This window comes from Eubalaena glacialis, chromosome 5, assembly GCF_028564815.1.
Source record: "Eubalaena glacialis isolate mEubGla1 chromosome 5, mEubGla1.1.hap2.+ XY, whole genome shotgun sequence".
Classification (NCBI taxonomy): domain Eukaryota; kingdom Metazoa; phylum Chordata; class Mammalia; order Artiodactyla; family Balaenidae; genus Eubalaena; species Eubalaena glacialis.
In genome coordinates this window covers 108,908,378-108,924,517 of record NC_083720.1, presented here as the reverse complement: position 1 = coordinate 108,924,517, position 16,140 = coordinate 108,908,378, and the positions used below count along the sequence as shown (strand labels likewise).

General features: G+C 37.9%; 1 protein-coding gene across 10 annotated transcripts in view; it reads right to left on the bottom strand.

Moving 5' to 3' along the window:
• Positions 1-1,266: 1,266 nt before the first annotated feature.
• The window catches only part of PTPN13 (protein tyrosine phosphatase non-receptor type 13), a 226,512-nt gene continuing 211,638 nt past the window's right edge, over positions 1,267-16,140 (bottom strand). For all 10 annotated transcript variants that reach the window (XM_061192478.1, XM_061192479.1, XM_061192482.1 and 7 more), the window contains 7 exons: positions 12,731-12,837; positions 11,021-11,169; positions 9,089-9,179; positions 6,460-6,797; positions 4,791-5,006; positions 3,916-3,978; positions 1,267-1,541 (listed from right to left, as the gene is read on the bottom strand). In XM_061192478.1, coding sequence (XP_061048461.1) covers positions 1,446-1,541; positions 3,916-3,978; positions 4,791-5,006; positions 6,460-6,797; positions 9,089-9,179; positions 11,021-11,169; positions 12,731-12,837 — 1,060 coding nt within the window. In that variant the 3' untranslated portion in view covers positions 1,267-1,445. The remainder of the gene's footprint in view (positions 1,542-3,915; positions 3,979-4,790; positions 5,007-6,459; positions 6,798-9,088; positions 9,180-11,020; positions 11,170-12,730; positions 12,838-16,140) is intronic.

Sequence of the window (16,140 nt, the reverse complement as noted above, 5' to 3'; positions counted from 1 at the left end):
TCAGTAGTTTCTAAAAATCTTTTAAAGCAGTAGAAACTTTTTTTCCAAATCTTTAGCTACAACTCAATCTGTAGAAACTGTTCTGATTGAAGTGGAAGTGATGGTGGTGATACTTCTCTTGCCAGATTCAGAGCCACTTCTGAGGTAGGATTCAAACTTGCTACCTGGTGAGGAGTCACACACATCCCTGTGGGGTTTTGTGCATTTCCTGACACTGTCTTCTGCCCTTAAATAGCCTCAGCTCTTCAGGGGTAGGTCCCAGAAAATCGCTGCACTTGGGTAAGATCAGAAATTCCAGTTAACTAGCTCAGAATTGGTCAATCTTATGAGAAGGAACAAAGAAGTTTCTGGGGTCTTGGGATGGCATCACTCACGACTGAGTGGAGGAATGCTGTCACAATTAGGAGTTAGTGAAATACGTTCAGTACTAAGAATCAGAAGCAGTTTCTTTGAAGCCGATCTCTTCCCTTTAGGCAGAATCAAATATAAACCTCCCAGGTAGTGTGATATTGTTTTCTTTCATGAGATAGTCTGAGTTTTACAACAACTAAGACTTGAAAATTCTGACTTATGTACCAGTCAGGCTCACAGGAAGGCAGCAGGAAGGGAGAAAGAATTTCTTAGCCACTGTTAGTCAGTACTTGATCCTCACCATCAGAGCCTGGAAGATCTACCAGGGGTTCTGACAACACTCCCAGGGCCTGTGGCTGCCACAACCGGGACCCAGTAGGGATATGGAAGTTGGGGTCCAGAAGTTCCTGCCTTCCCAGAGGCCTGGAATGTTGTTAAAAAATAGCACACTGAAAATGTTTAACTTGTCTGCACAGACTTTTGGCTTGTTCATGTTTTAATGTGTATTTTTATTTACAAAGTGAGATGATGTATAACATGATGCAGTTACAAACATTGGATATGTCCATTTTCATGAAAAAGTATATAAATATATTACAGGAAGTTCTAGATAGTAAACATTAGAAATTGATATAGTAAACATTTGCTACCTTTTTTTCTATGCCAATATTACTGTCATTTAAAGCTTAAATACTGGTTTCAAGTATCCCCTATAAAATAGCTCTAGTTTTTAAAAAATACTGGAAAATAATTTCGCTATAAACAAGATTGGTGCGTTAAAAATAGACTCAGTGTGTCCTTGTAACAATGTCAACTAGAGTCAAATGCTGCCTTAATCATCCCTAAGATCTGCATTATTCAGTTAGTGTTAAAAAAATCTTTGATAATTATCACAGGTTAAAGTAGCTGTAAACATACAGCATTTACCATTATTTATTGTTATTAAGAATGCCCCTCTAAGGTAGAGGAGAATAAGCATAATGATGTTTTATGGACTTACTGCCCTGTGATCTTTGTTTTAAATGGACAGCAGGAGCGTCTGCTGGAAGTTAGCAGAGAAATGGACAGACATCCAGAAGGCTGTTCTTGTCATGTCATTTCAGAGGCGGGGCCTGCTCTTTCTCCTCTTCTTCAGCTTGAAGACGTGTCAGGACATAAAGGATGACTTGATAGCAGAAAATATACTGATCCTATAGCCGCCCACCCCCCCCAAAAAAAGAGGAAAAAAAAAAGAGAGGGAGAGAAGACTTTAGATGTATAATGTGAATATATACATACATATAGCTTCACCACTACTGGAAGTGATGCTTGAGTAATTTTGAAAATATGAAAACTTGTGTTATAGGGTTGAATGTAAGAAGCAGGGTATAGAATTGTACACTGTCACAAAAATTATAAGAAACAGAAACCAGATTGACAAAATGTGGAGGGAAGAAGCCTTGGGGTGGGTGGTGAGTGCTAACTGAAGTTGTCTCTGATGGGTGGGCCACTTCTATTTTTTTGTGCTTTGGTGATTTTTATGATTTGCTTTTATAATGGAAAAATAAACTTCCTACAAAATTTCCTCTAGACTTATTGAACTCATCTTGATGTTTTGAAATGTCAAGAAATTAATACCCAAGGAACTACACAAAATAACTGTCTTTAAATATTTTGGAACAAAAGAATATTTTTGATTTCAAAAATCAATGTTTTTTTGAAAATTAACTTTTTCAGTGAAATTAACTCTCTATTAAGTTGACAGTGCAGGGATCTGAGTTTTCCTGTTATTTGGCAAGGAACTAATGAGCTTGAAAATAAATGGGAAAAATTCACAGTATACTAAGTGGAAAGTAACAGTAATAACTACAGTTGAATCTCATTTAAAACAGTTGTGTGCATGTGAGCACACACACTGTGCACTAAAGAGTGTTCAGAATGTTGCCTAAAATGTTAACAACTCTGAAGAAGAGGAATACAAGTAACCCTTTTATTTCCTTTTGCCCATTTGAATTTTAATTTGCCCACATTTTCCACACATTTATCCTTGACTTTCTCTCATGCCACAAACAATCCATTAGCAAACACTTCACATAATGCCCTTTTCTCCTTACATCCACACTCACCACTCCAATCTGGGCCACCACTGCTTGCCACCTAACCAACCTCCTGCTTCTAACCCTGCACCCTCCTTCCCAATTCAATTTGGTCTTGTTTTAACACAGCAACCAGAGTGGTCCTTTAAAATGGGAGTCAGATCATGTCATTCTATACAGACAATTCTGCGATGGCTCCATCTCACTCAGAGGAATGCCCAGGCCCTGGCCCTGTCACCTCCTCTCGCACTTCCCCTCCGCTGCCTCCACCTCAGACACACTGGCCATGATTATTCTCGAACACACAGGACCCACTCCCACCTTGGACCTCCTCGCAGGTGGTTCTGTCTGCCTGAAAGGCTCTTACCCCCAGACATCTGCATGACCACCTGCTTCACGTCCTTCAAATCTTTGCTCAAGGGTTACGTCCTCAGTGGTGCCACTCTATTTAAAATAGCACCCCAACCTGCCATGACTCATCCTCTTTACCCTACTCTTTTTCCCTCTAAAGCACTTATCACTTTCAAAGATCCTATATCGTTTACTCAGTTAAATAATAATAATAATAATAATAATAAACTAATAATAATAATAAATAATAATAAACTCAGGTTTATTATCTGCCTTCCTCATCACCGTCCACTAGAAGATCTTTGTTATTCCATCAGGGATCTTCATCTTATTCACTGATATGCTCCAAGCATCTAGAAGAGTGCCTGGCATATAGCAGGCACTTAATAAACATCTGTTAAACAAGTGAACTTCCTGGGTCTAAAGAACTGCTTATACAAATCAGTATGTTTTTGTTACCTAGAAAAATATGACTGTGAATCAGATTAATATTTAGGAGACTTAATCTGAATTAAAAAGGTATATGAAGGGAAAGTAGGCAAATTTAAATTTTAAAAATAGTAAACTTCTATATTCTTCAAGAGGTAGAGATAAATGAATTTATAGATATATGAAACTAGCTTCCACATCCCTCCCCCAACACAGACAAAAAGGGTAATGGAGCTATGCAGAGCAGACAGACAGTCTAAGTAATGCAGTCCCTGGGAAGGACCCAAGTCTGTAGGTCAGTGGGTGATTTAACCCATGTTTTGACTTTAGGTAAGAGAAATGAAAATGATCAAAACAGAGGATAAATGAACACTTTCCCAAGGGTGCCTTCTCCAAGCTAAGCAACTCCGTCCTCCCTTCCTGCCTTCTGGTCAATGCTGTTGAATCCATTCCCTCTCAGGAAATTTCTGTAGCAAGATTACCTTTTATCTCTTTTTTAGGTTGGAAATGGGGAAGGAATGCCACTAATTACATGCTATTTTGTTCCACCCCAAATTTTTGCCCCCAATATACCATCCTATTCTCTGTAATCTATTCATTGTAGATATTGCATTTCCTCATTTTTTAAACTAAAAGGCAACATTTAAAAAAGATAGTCTAGAAATGTTTTCACAAAAATCTTCATTAGAAGGCACCAGCCAACACTCACCTCTGTCTGAACCATTCCATGTCTCTGTAGTCTCATGCAGCGCACTAAATCAGAGATGTCAAACTGCCAAAGGAAACAGAATCTGTATGTTAAATAAAAAGGATAACTGAATTTGAACCCCAAAGATTCACTAAGGAGTGGCTTACATAGATTTCTGCACCCCAATCTCCTTCCCCTTCTAGCAGTCTTGAGAAACTGTTCTGGACAAAATTAAGTTGGTGAACTGACTTTGCCATCATTTGATAATTTTATTTATGATATTTTTTAAGAATTAGGAAGGTTATTCTATTTGAAAATCCCCAACAGAAATGCTCTTCCCTCTGAAATCTGACTAATTTCTAATATCTCCATTAAAAAAAAAAAAGGCAAAGTATTTTTCCTACATTTTGCTGCTCGGAATAAAATTCCTGATCTTTTTATTTTCCCAAGGGAGAAACAGACTATTTCATTTGTCCTACTTAAATTATCATGAGAGTGTGAAGAGCAAGACAGAACTGTTTTTAGCAAATTCTTCAAGAGGTAATGATTTTAATTACATATTCTGTGTACTAAGATATTCTAACATTCTAAGCATGATTTATACTAATTTAGGTTTTAAGTAAGATTATACTCTTATTAGCTTTAATTAGTAATAATTTTAAAAATTGGGAGTAATTGTTTAGAGATAGACTATTTAGCATCAATTTGCATAACAAAGTATTTCCCACCTATAGGTAACAATAACAAAAAACCCAGTAAAATAAATATGTTTGAAGTATTATTTCTTCTTGATTATGGCCTATGCAGTTTTGAACGTTTACTAAAATACAATTCTATGTAGTAAGAAAATTGTCATTCATACAAACTAATAAATAAAAAAAATTCCAAGTACTCACTTCAAGATCTTGACTGATTAATCCTAGAACCACATCTATGCATATCAGGGTCCCTGAACGTCCAATGCCGGCACTGCAGTGTGTGGTGATTGGGCCCGATCTATGAATGTGTCTCATGTAAGAGATAAAAGTGAGCAAGTCGTCTGGCTGAGAAGGTGTATCGTGGTCTGGCCAGGCAGTGAAATTCAGATGAGAAATATGTCGCACCTCTCCTGTCTGAAATTGTACAACAGGATAAGTAGATAAAGGCATACTATGTTGTTCACATATAATTAGTTCTTCTTATTATTTTGTCCTTTTAAATTTTGACTTGGCCATTGGATTAGATGCAAGGAAAAGTGAAAGACAGACGCCATCAAACAACACACTGAGGGCCTTTATCAAGGAGGTTACTAGATCCACACTTTAAATATTGGTAAAAACGACTTTTTGGAAACCCTAAAAGCAAATTTACGTTTTGATATGAATAGCAACCTTTTTTAATGATCCCATTTCAAATTCACCTTAGATAAAAGCCACAGTCATTGCAGTGGCTTAAAAGCGCTACACGATGTGGCCCGGCTACCTCTCAGACCTAACCTCTTGCTCCTGGCCACTTTGCTCCAGCCATAGGGACCTCTCTGGTTCCTTAAAAACAGTAGGCACAGTTCAGTCTCAGGGCCTTTGCACTTGCTCTTTCTGACTGAAATGCTTCCCTCCCCCGAGATATCCCTGTGATGATGTTTTTCTCACAGCATCATCAACACCAGTATCTTTTCATTAGAAAGTAAGGTCCATGAGGTCAGGGATTTCCTTTTGTTTGTGTTGTTAACTTCTGAATCCCTATATTCCAAAACAGGGCCTAAGCTCTATAAACATGTGTTGATTAAATAAACAAGTCATTTAAGCAATATTGAACAATTGTGCTAGCATAAGTAATGGGTAGGCTGGTGTAAATGAATAAGGAAGCATAATCTTTAATTCTTTGTAAAATCACAAATAAAAAATCATGAAGGAATTTCTCAGGCTGTGTTACATGCCACCAATAACACTGAGTCAGTAAGTTTTGTTTCTATGAAAGTAAAATTATTCTGTTTGTTTAACAAAGTTAAAATGCCAATAGGAAACACATTACTCAAACTGAGTATTACTGGGTGGAGGAAGGAAATAAAGTGAGGGGGTGTGGAGGTGAGGAAACAGTAGCAGCTTTACTTAAGGTATACCCACTTATCTAATTCAAGCTAAATTGATTCAGTGCTTAGGTGGCTGCAATAGGAATTACCTGAATAACAAACATTTATGCTACAATTGTTCCTGTATTACCAAATACGTTGTCTTTATGGGGGAATATTTGCTACTTAGAGGTTTTTAAAAAACAGTTTTATTGAGTCTACTTAGAGGTCTGACCTGAAAAATATGTTTCCAGCACATAGCTTCTGAGCCATTCTGTGCTATCACAAAGCAAAGGATGATGGTTGATCCTGTAAAAGTCCTGTATTATCATTTTCATTTAATACAGTACATACTGGAGGAAACTATTAGGCAGAATTCATGAAGAGGGTCACATTTAAGCTTATATTAGATTAAGGATAGTAGATGGAATTAGTTCCACTGAAATGGGACCCAAGAAGTCACTGGCTTTTATTCAGAAACACATTGATATAATCATGGAAAGATTTAATCCACGTACCTGAATGTCTTCTAGGGTCATTGCCCTTACTACAAAGCCCTTTAGCTGCTGCACTCTCACAAGAGCCAGTCGAAGCCTGTCGCTGACCATTGTTGTTTTGCCTAGGACATTAGGCCAATAGCGCTGGCATTTGATTTTTTCCCCTTCTACTTCTTGGGTCATCATGGCTATCACTGTGGATTTTTGTTCCCAAATCATCTGCCAGAAATCTCCAACGGTTGTAGGGAGAGGTCCTTGGCAGGCAATGTAGACGAATTCTTCTCTCCCCACTGGTATCTTAATGAAGCTGGCGTTGATATATCCACCTTCATCTCCAAGAGGCACTCTTGTAGCATCGTCTGTGAATTTCCAACCACAAAACAGAGCCATCTATATCATGCATTTTTAAACAAGAGCCCTATAGACAAGGTGAGTCAAAGATTATTAGAATTTCCTCATAACCACAGATGAAATCACAAAAACATTTTAATAAATGCATATTTTCAAACTGCAGTACAGTCAAATCATTTTGCACATTTCCCTCATATTATAAGTATATTTAAGATGTCAACTCAGTTTCGGAAAAAATTAGATATTGTTCACATAGATTTGGTTGGAAAAAATCAAAATTAATAAATTAATGAATGCATTTAGAACTTCTTAATAACTAGGGAAACACAACTTTGCTACTTCTCCATTGTTATTTTAATAATGATGACAATAGTAAATTTAATATGAATGAAAATTTTGAAAATGATTTCATAAAAATTAGTATTACAGTGAAACTATTACTTATTACAAATATAATTGGCACAATTAATTCTTGCTTATCTAATTATAGTTTTTTGAGTAAGCAGCCAAAATAATAAACTAACTCAGTAAATAAAAAGGTAGCTCACTTTATTCTCCAGGCATTGTAATTTCATATAGTCAAAATACACATTTTCAAACCAAGCTCCCCCAGTAAAAAGTGTATATAAACCATCTCATCCAAGAGAATTAATCTGTCTGTACTTAGACATTAGAAGTCATTTCAATCTCAAATATAACTGGTTATTTCTGTGATTACCAAATTATGACATTTAGTAATAGATTTCAAAATCCTCCATCAATTGCCCTTCTATTATTTGACTTCTATCTCTTGATCCACGGAAACCAATCTACTCAGTAGTTTTGGATTTATGGCTTATCCCATTCTGCTTTGAGATACTAGTCTGCCATTTTTTTTGCCTGAAACAATTAGCACCTACTTTATGCCAAACCATGATCTATTCCATTTTAAAAATCCTGTCTAAGATTCAATTCTTAAAGGAAGTTTTCTAAAATGAATTTTGTGTCTTCCACCTTGATTGAAAAAATTCAATTGTATTATTATTTATTGCATGATTTGTCACTATTGGTTATGTTATTTATCTTTGAATTTATGACTTCCTGGCAAAGATAAGGTCAGTATGTCATATCATGTAATCCAACATGATTATATATGTAAATGTGGCTTGTGATTATTATAAGAAGTTGCTAGATGTTAATATTTTAGCCATATATATATATTTTTAACATCTTTATTGGAGTATAATTGCTTTACAATGGTGTGTTAGTTTCTGCTTTATAACAAAGTGAATCAGTTATACATATACATAAGTTCCCATATCTCTGCCCTCTTGCGTCTCCCTCCCTCCCACCCTCCCTATCCCACTCCTCTAGGTGGTCACAAAGCACCGAGCTGATCTTCCTGTGCTATGCGGCTGCTTCCCACTAGCTGTCTATTTTACATTTGGTAGTGTACATATATATATTTTTTAAAAACCACATTGATTGGTGAAATGGGTGAAATATGGGTAAAAAGAATTGCTATTTTTTTCTTCCTGTTATCTTAAACAATTCAAAGTACAATGTAACTTGGTAGTCCCATGGTGGCCACACACACGTATACAGCTGTTATTTACCACAGACATTTCTCTAAACTTAAAATAGTAGAATAAATAGATTTGATTGTGACACATGAACTAAGAAATTGCTTATCTAGAAGCCAATTCCTATTTTTAAAAAGACTTTAAAAATTCATCAATGTCTGAAGAAATGTTTAAGATGCCTCTAATCAATTTTCAGAATACACAGATAATTTTATAAATTTATTTATTTTATTTATTTATTTATTTATTTATGGCTGCGTTGGGTCTTTGTTGCTGTGCACGGGCTTTCTCTAGTTGCGGTGAGCGGGGGCTACTCTTCATTGCGGTGCGCAGGCTTCTCACTGCGGTGGCTTCTCTTGTTGCAGAGTACTGGCTCTAGGTGCACGGGCTCAGTAGTTGTGGCTCGCGGGCTCTAGAGCGCAGGCTCAGTAGTTGTGGCACACGGGCTTAGTTGCTCTGCAGCATGTGGGATCTTCCCGGACCAGGGCTTGAATCTGTGTCCCCTGCATTGGCAGGCGGATTCTTAACCACTGCGCCACCAGGGAAGCCCCACAGATAATTTTAAAAGAATTCAGGTTGTATATATAAATTTATTTGTTACTGATGTAAATCTCTGAATGTGTGTGCCTGCGTGTGTGCACACTTACGTGAGAGATAAGGTAAACTAGCACATAAGTTTTAAATCAGTTTAAATTATATTAAACATACATTTGATTTGAAGCCAAATTGGAACTTACAGGGAAGTATATTTTTATATCGGTTCTTCCTTCTGTTTTCCTTAGTCTGTCCAATTAGACACTGATCCAAAGGTTTTAATTCTTGAAGATTCTGTAAGCAAAAGTGGAAATAAAATTAAATTTGTTGGGATAAATAGTAATTCAGTAATGATTGCAAATGCTTTTTTAAAAAATAAATTTATTTATTTTATTTATTTTTATTTTTGGCTGCCTTGGGTCTTCGTTGCTGCGCGTGGGCTTTCTCTAGTTGCAGCGAGCGGGGGCTGCTCTTCGTTGCGGTGTGCGGGCTTCTCATTGCGGTGGCTTCTCTTGTTGTGGAGCACGGGCTCTAGGCACTTGGGCTTCAGTAGTTGTGGCTCGCGGGCTCTAGAGCGCAGGCTCAGTAGTTGTGGCGCACGGGCTTAGTTGTCCTGCGGCATGTGGGATCTCCCGGACCAGGGCTCGAACCCGTGTCCCCTGCATTGGCAGGTGGATTCTTAACCACTGAGCCACCAGGGAAGCCCCTGCAAATGCTTTAAATGTGCAGGGTGCAAAACTGACTATCGATCAGGGCAAATTTGACTGTTAAGAAACAGATATGTCCTGTCAAGACAAATAAGCCTGCAGTCCCAATACTAATTCAATATACCAGTTGTTGAAATACATTGTTGCAAATATCTTTAACATGTTGTAGTCAACTAACTTCGTGAGGCAGCAGTTTGTATCTTAATTTTAAATTTCAGCTTAAAGATGTCTATAATTTCATTTTAGAAAAAAAAAAAACACAATTCATGAAAACAATTTTGGCTTAAAGTAATGAGCTGGAGCAGAATTTCTTGCATTATTGTCTCTGGGGTCACAGAATATTCCACGTGGTAGAATTGTGGTAAGACAGTTCTAAATTCTAAAGTCAACTCTTTCTCACTTTTCATTCACTCATTAATTAATCCATCCATCCATCTAGCCAACCAAGTCAACCAATATACATTGAAAATGCCTACTATAAGCAAGGCACTGTAATAAGTGCTGGGAATACACTAGAGAGAAAGAGGATGCGATTTGGGCTGTCCTGGAGACCACAGGCTACTGGGAGAAAGAGGCAGTAAAAGAGTAAACAAACAAATATTGCGATATATGCTTTGAAGAAATTAACAAGCTGCTGTGATACAGAAAAATAAACATCTGCTTTATAAAGGGTTGTGATGGAAGGTCTCTGAGATGGTAATATTTAAACTTAAGACCTTAAAGAAGAAATCACGTCTGCAAAATGGAGAGAAAGAGTATAACTTAACATTGTGAACCTGTTTCCAAATCCATACAATGGGATTTAAAATATTTTGAGCATTATACACAAAGCATCTAGCACACTGCTGAAGCTCTCAGTAGAAGTTATCTCCTTTCACTTCAGGGTCTATGAAAAGCTCAGGATGTGGGCAAGTAAGCAGATGGTTTGAGGGAGATGGGCAAGGTAGACCCCCAAACCACAGTGGTGCTACATTATTCTTTGGCCTAGTGGTAAGTAATGGATGGCGCCAGCAAGACCACAGGAGCAAGGCCTCTGAAGCACTGCTGCTTTGAACTGGAGGGCACATTCTTGGAGCTGTATTAAAATAAAAACTGTTGCTAACGATGAATCACATCCTTAGTGTATTAACTATGAAGTTTAGTGGATGGTTGGAATTGATGCTTGACTTTTTAAAAAAACTCTTTAGCCTTACATATGAGGATAATCTTCAGGGAGATTTATCAAGCTCCGAAGCTGCTAAAGAGATCCCTTTAAATCAATACTATTAGGATCCTAATTAGAAAAATTAATTTACTGCTAGAAATGACAAGATGGTGCTTTTATAGTTGGAAGTTGTAAAGTAATAGACATTTTCAAGATTCTTAAAATTTCTCCTAACCTTGCAGAAAACTTTGTTGGAGAAAGAACCATTGTCAAAAGCCCCTTACCTCTAGCTCTTTAGACGGAATTCCTTGATCTAGTAAACCGCGCAACATTCGAATGACTGATTTCAACTCCGAACCGGTGTATTTACTGGAGGGAAGCACTTTGACAAGGGGGAGTGTGGTGAGCTCCTCATCTGTCAGAAAGGGATGACCTAACAAGAAGACGGCAGTTGATTAAAAAAAAAAAAAAAAATTCCCCCCAGAATTGATTTAGCCAATAAGAGAGCTAATTTTAGCCAGTAAGAGAACCAATTTGATCCTATTCTCACCTCATCTATTTTTTACAAAAGTGAGAGTCTTTGAATTAATAAGGCAATAGAACGAATAAGTAGGCAGATAACTACAATCATCAAAGGAAAATCCTGGCCATAGCAAGATCCTTGTACCCAACTTTTAAGGGAACACCTTACTGACTGTTCAGAGTTCTTAAGGCTCTTGGCTGTCAATTTCTTACAGCTTCTAAAGGAGTTTAAATTGTTTCTCTTTGCTTCTCTGGACCCAAATGGCACTGTTTACTTGATGAGAATGTATTTAGTCCTGTTTTTATTTTGCATTTAAATTAGCCTCCAAGCACATGGAGAAAAGATGAAGGGAGATGCTTCAGAAATTCCTTACAAGGGGACATTGCACTAGAAACACTGATTTCTCCCCTCTCTACCACCCTTGGTACTCAGTGCCACTATCTCTGTCATTTGATAGTTTTCTCCATGCAAATGAAATCCTAAGGGTCTTTAGGAGTTTATCAAACAAGTGCTATCAATGTCTAAGAAGAGATATGTGTCTAACTTAGTACCTGCTCTATCTATGGAAAATGCTGATAACAGAAGGCAACTGTTATCCTGGAAAAAAGTAGGAGAGACTTCTTGCTATAGTCTGCACAAGTGTAGCTTTAATTACTTCAGTCAGTTGATAAAAGCATTTTGATGATGCAGCTACTATGCACGCAACAGTAATTCCAGGCACTGGGGGATCTCAAGAAGCTTAAGGTCTGTCTGGGGCGAAGACTAGTTGTGAATACAAAATCCAATCATATGAAATAACTGTAAACTTTTACAGAACTGAGTGTGAATGCAACAGGAGCTCAGAGGCTGGCGAGATGAACTTGGGTTACAGGATTTGAGCATTTCCATTGACACCAACAATCCAACTAAATCAAAAAAGTGTTAATTCGACTCCTTTAATTTCTTTCAACAATGACTTCAATTACAAAACCGTGTTCTTTCACTGCATTAATATAACATTTCCTTATATGAAAAAAGAGAAATAAAACGCTGAATAGAACTTCATTTATCTACTGGCTCAGTATAAAACAAGAGAGGCAGTAGTAGTGAGGACAGACCAACTGACTCTTGCTCTTAAAAATTTTCCTATCTTTGAGCTATTCTTCTTACTTTACTATAGATAAAATGTGCTCCTCGACTTCTTATTCCAAGATGGCAAAATTGTGACTCTGTGTTTCCATTTAAAGTATTTATACATCTATTTACATGTTTTACTCCAAGCCACTGAGAATTTTAGCCTAATAACTGTGCAAATATCTGGTCAATAAATGAATGTTGGTGTTTGTCTATGTGATTTAACTTTATGTATAGAACTTAATAATGTAGACATATGGTGAAATAACATAACCATATATTCTGAAAACTGTAATTTTCGAACTTATTTTTTCTACCTATTGTTTTTGATTTTAAAAGTTGTTAATAAATTTCTTGCCTTTATTGGAATCTTCGTGGTTTGTCATTTCTATTGGCAATTCATCACTTCCCCATGTTATTGCATCATCATCGTCAGTCTTCTTTTCTGCTGACTTGTGAATTAAGCTATGACAACAAAACACATTTATATTTTCTTCAGTTATGTGTCCAAAATAAATTGAAATATTATGTCCTTCAACTACATATTTCCACTACAATTATTATGGTATTTAAAAATAGATTATCTGATTAAAAAAACCTTAAATCCACAATTCCTAAAATTTATTGGTAGATATAAATTAAACTGAGGTACAGAATTGTTTAATATAGTTTCAATTTTGTCCTCAAACAAATCCCAAGTCTTTGAACCTTAGGTTGAAGGAGTCCTCTTGGGGATGGAGAAGGTGGTGGTTTGTTTCCACCCTTCCACTTGGATGAATGATTACAACTGTGTAAGTAGAGCTCTCTTTTGTTTTTTTTAACAGCTGTCTACTATTGTACTGTATGAATGATTCTTCATTTAATTACAGAAGTCCCTACTGATGGACATCAGTCTTTCACTACAATTGGGGGTGAAAAGGACACTCTGGTATCTGGGCACTCACTTAATGTAATAAAACTCAGTACAAGTTCTCATTATTCTAGGGGTGCACAGCAGATGCCATCTCTCGGGTAAGGTGGGTGGCTAGAAAAGAGAAACTAGGTAGAAGAATAACATTTAGTGATAAGATGAGATGAAAAAGGATAATGCAAAGGCCTGAATACATTTTTAACTTTCTGATACTCAGGGGAACAAAGCACAGTACATTTTGTCTGATGACATTATTATACACCATTAAGGCAGGACATGCACTAATGCTCCCAAAACATTGTAACAGGACAGCAATTATGCTGCTTTTATGGTGGATGCTTTCCTCTGCTCCAACTAATAATTGTACATCACAATTAACATGTAATTTGCAAGTTCTGCATCCATGAGGTCTTTTTGGTCTTCTAGCAAGTATGCTTTGTTTGGAAGGATATGTTTTGGAGATCCTCCCATAAGGATCCTCCTTTCTTTCTCATTCTTTTGAACAGCTGCTTAGTATTTCATTGTATGAGTACACCCTAATTTATTTTGTGTCTATTATGGTTTTCTACTACTATAAACAATGTTGCCATGAATATTCTTATAGAAATGTCTGCATACATATGGTAGTAGGATCAATTCTTAGAAATAAAATTGCTAGGTTGAAGGGAATGTACTACAGTTCTTTGAACCTATGACACATATCATTGTAAGATACGCTATTCTGAATTAGGTCACAACGAGAGATACTTGGACTACCTATGTGCCAAACACCTGGAACAGCTGGCTGGGTTGTGGGTTCATAGACCCTGTCTTCACCCCGCAGTGACCCTGACCAGCCACAGGCCGTGAGGTCTCAGGGGGCCATTCCTGCAGTGGGGCCTGTGGTTGATACATGGACTTTCTTGTCCCCAAGCAAATCTCTAGGAGGTTAGAACCCAGAGTTGACTAAGTCTCTGCTTGAAACCAGGTCACAACCATAGCTTAGCAGGGGCAGAGAGGGGAGACAGAGTGAATAATAAAGCAGGCAGGTTGTGAGGGCCACCATAAACTTCACAGGAGTTCCTTCAAAGGCATTTCTGTTAACCGTACCCTTCTGAGATCTACATGTCCTTCGAGTTCCTTCGAGGCTGTTTTTGTCTGTTTTGTGGCCTTTTTCCCCTTCATTGTTATTTAAAAAATAAAATAGTTTATATATACGTCAGCAAGCAGAAGAGTGTTTAGACTTTTATTCTTTTTGGTAGATGAAGTATGGGAAGCGAAAGCCTTCTGAGGTTCTAGTCTAGTCATGTTATAAAGTTGAGCGTGGCCCTGCATGCCGGAACGCTTAAACAGGTCAGCTGCCGTCACCCCATTTTTTCACACAGTGCCCAGGAGACAGGCTCCCAACAGGCCACTCTGAGGCCACCCTTCTTTGGCAGAGAGGGAGTCTGTGAAGTCCCAGGCACTTAGGGCTGCGTGGGTGGGACTAGGACAAGGTGGTGGTTAGGGGTGAACAAGTGGACGAGGCTTGGGGCCCGGCCCGCCCACCCCCAGCTTTCATCAGAGCAGTCCGGTATTTGTCTGTTTCTAGGTAGTAGCTGTGTGGCCTTGGGCCATAGCGCATTCCTGTGTGCCAGATACCACTCTAGGCTCTTGAGGTGTATTGGTCATTTAATCCTCACACAATCTAGGAGGTAGGCAGATACTATCTCTGTTTTAGAGATGAGCTCAGGTAATTTGCTCAAGATCACAGAGTAAGTGACAAAGCCAGGACACAAACTGGGCAGCTTGATTCCAAGCCCATGTTCTTAATCTCTACCAGTTTGCCTCCCAACTGACATGGGGTTGCTCACACCCTCTCATTTTCTCTCTTTTCCTTCTATTTATCTCCCATGTTGGCCTCTGCACTTCCCCTCTGGCCCTCTCCAGTTCATTCTCCACAGTACACGTCTTATCATGTCAGTCCCCTACTTAAAAAACTCCATGGCCCCCATTTCTCTTGGAATAAAGGCCAAGGTCCTTATCCTGCTCCCTTCTCATCTTGGGCCACTCTCCTGTTTGCTCAGCCACTCTGGTCTAGTTCAGGCCCTCAGGTGCTCTGTGCCCTCTCCCGCCCTGGGGTCTTTGTAGACGCTATTCCTCTGCTTGGACAGTTCCACACCATCCTTCCCCTACCCCTACCCCTGTCCTAGGTGACTCCTGTTCATTCTTCAGAACGTAAATGTCTCTTCATGGAGAAACCTCACCTACTACTTACTGTCTGAGAACATCAAGCCCCCAGGTGATATCCTCTCACAGTCTGTCATGACTTTTTATGATAAACAGCATTTATCATGGTCTATAATGATTTATTTGTGGGATTATTTGATTAATATTTGCCTTTATGCTAGACTGTGAGTTCCTTGGGTTAAGGAGCTTCTTTGTCTTGTTAACAGTGTATTTCAAGCACATTGTCTGGTTTATATTAGGTGCTCAATAAATATCTGGAGAATAATAATAATAATAAAAGATACGCTATTACTTTGCTTACATTAAGAAAGAAATAATATCAGACTATAATTTTATGACCCTTCATGAGATGTTAAAATTCCTAAAAAGTGTTTCCAAGAATCAGTAACATGTTAATAAAACCTGTATGTTAATAGTGTTTTCAATTTGCCGCCCAAAGAATTTACACTAATTTATTCTTCCTCCCTTCCCCTTTTGACAGGGAAGAGCCTGTATCTTATTACTATTGGTGGCTGGCCCAGATACTTGCTGATCTTTTAAATATAAAACTATGCATTTCTATGTTAACAATATGTACCCACTGTCTAACTTTACTTAGTGAAAATTCAGTGTCAATTTGCTTTTCTAGGAAAATGGAAATAGCTCCCTTT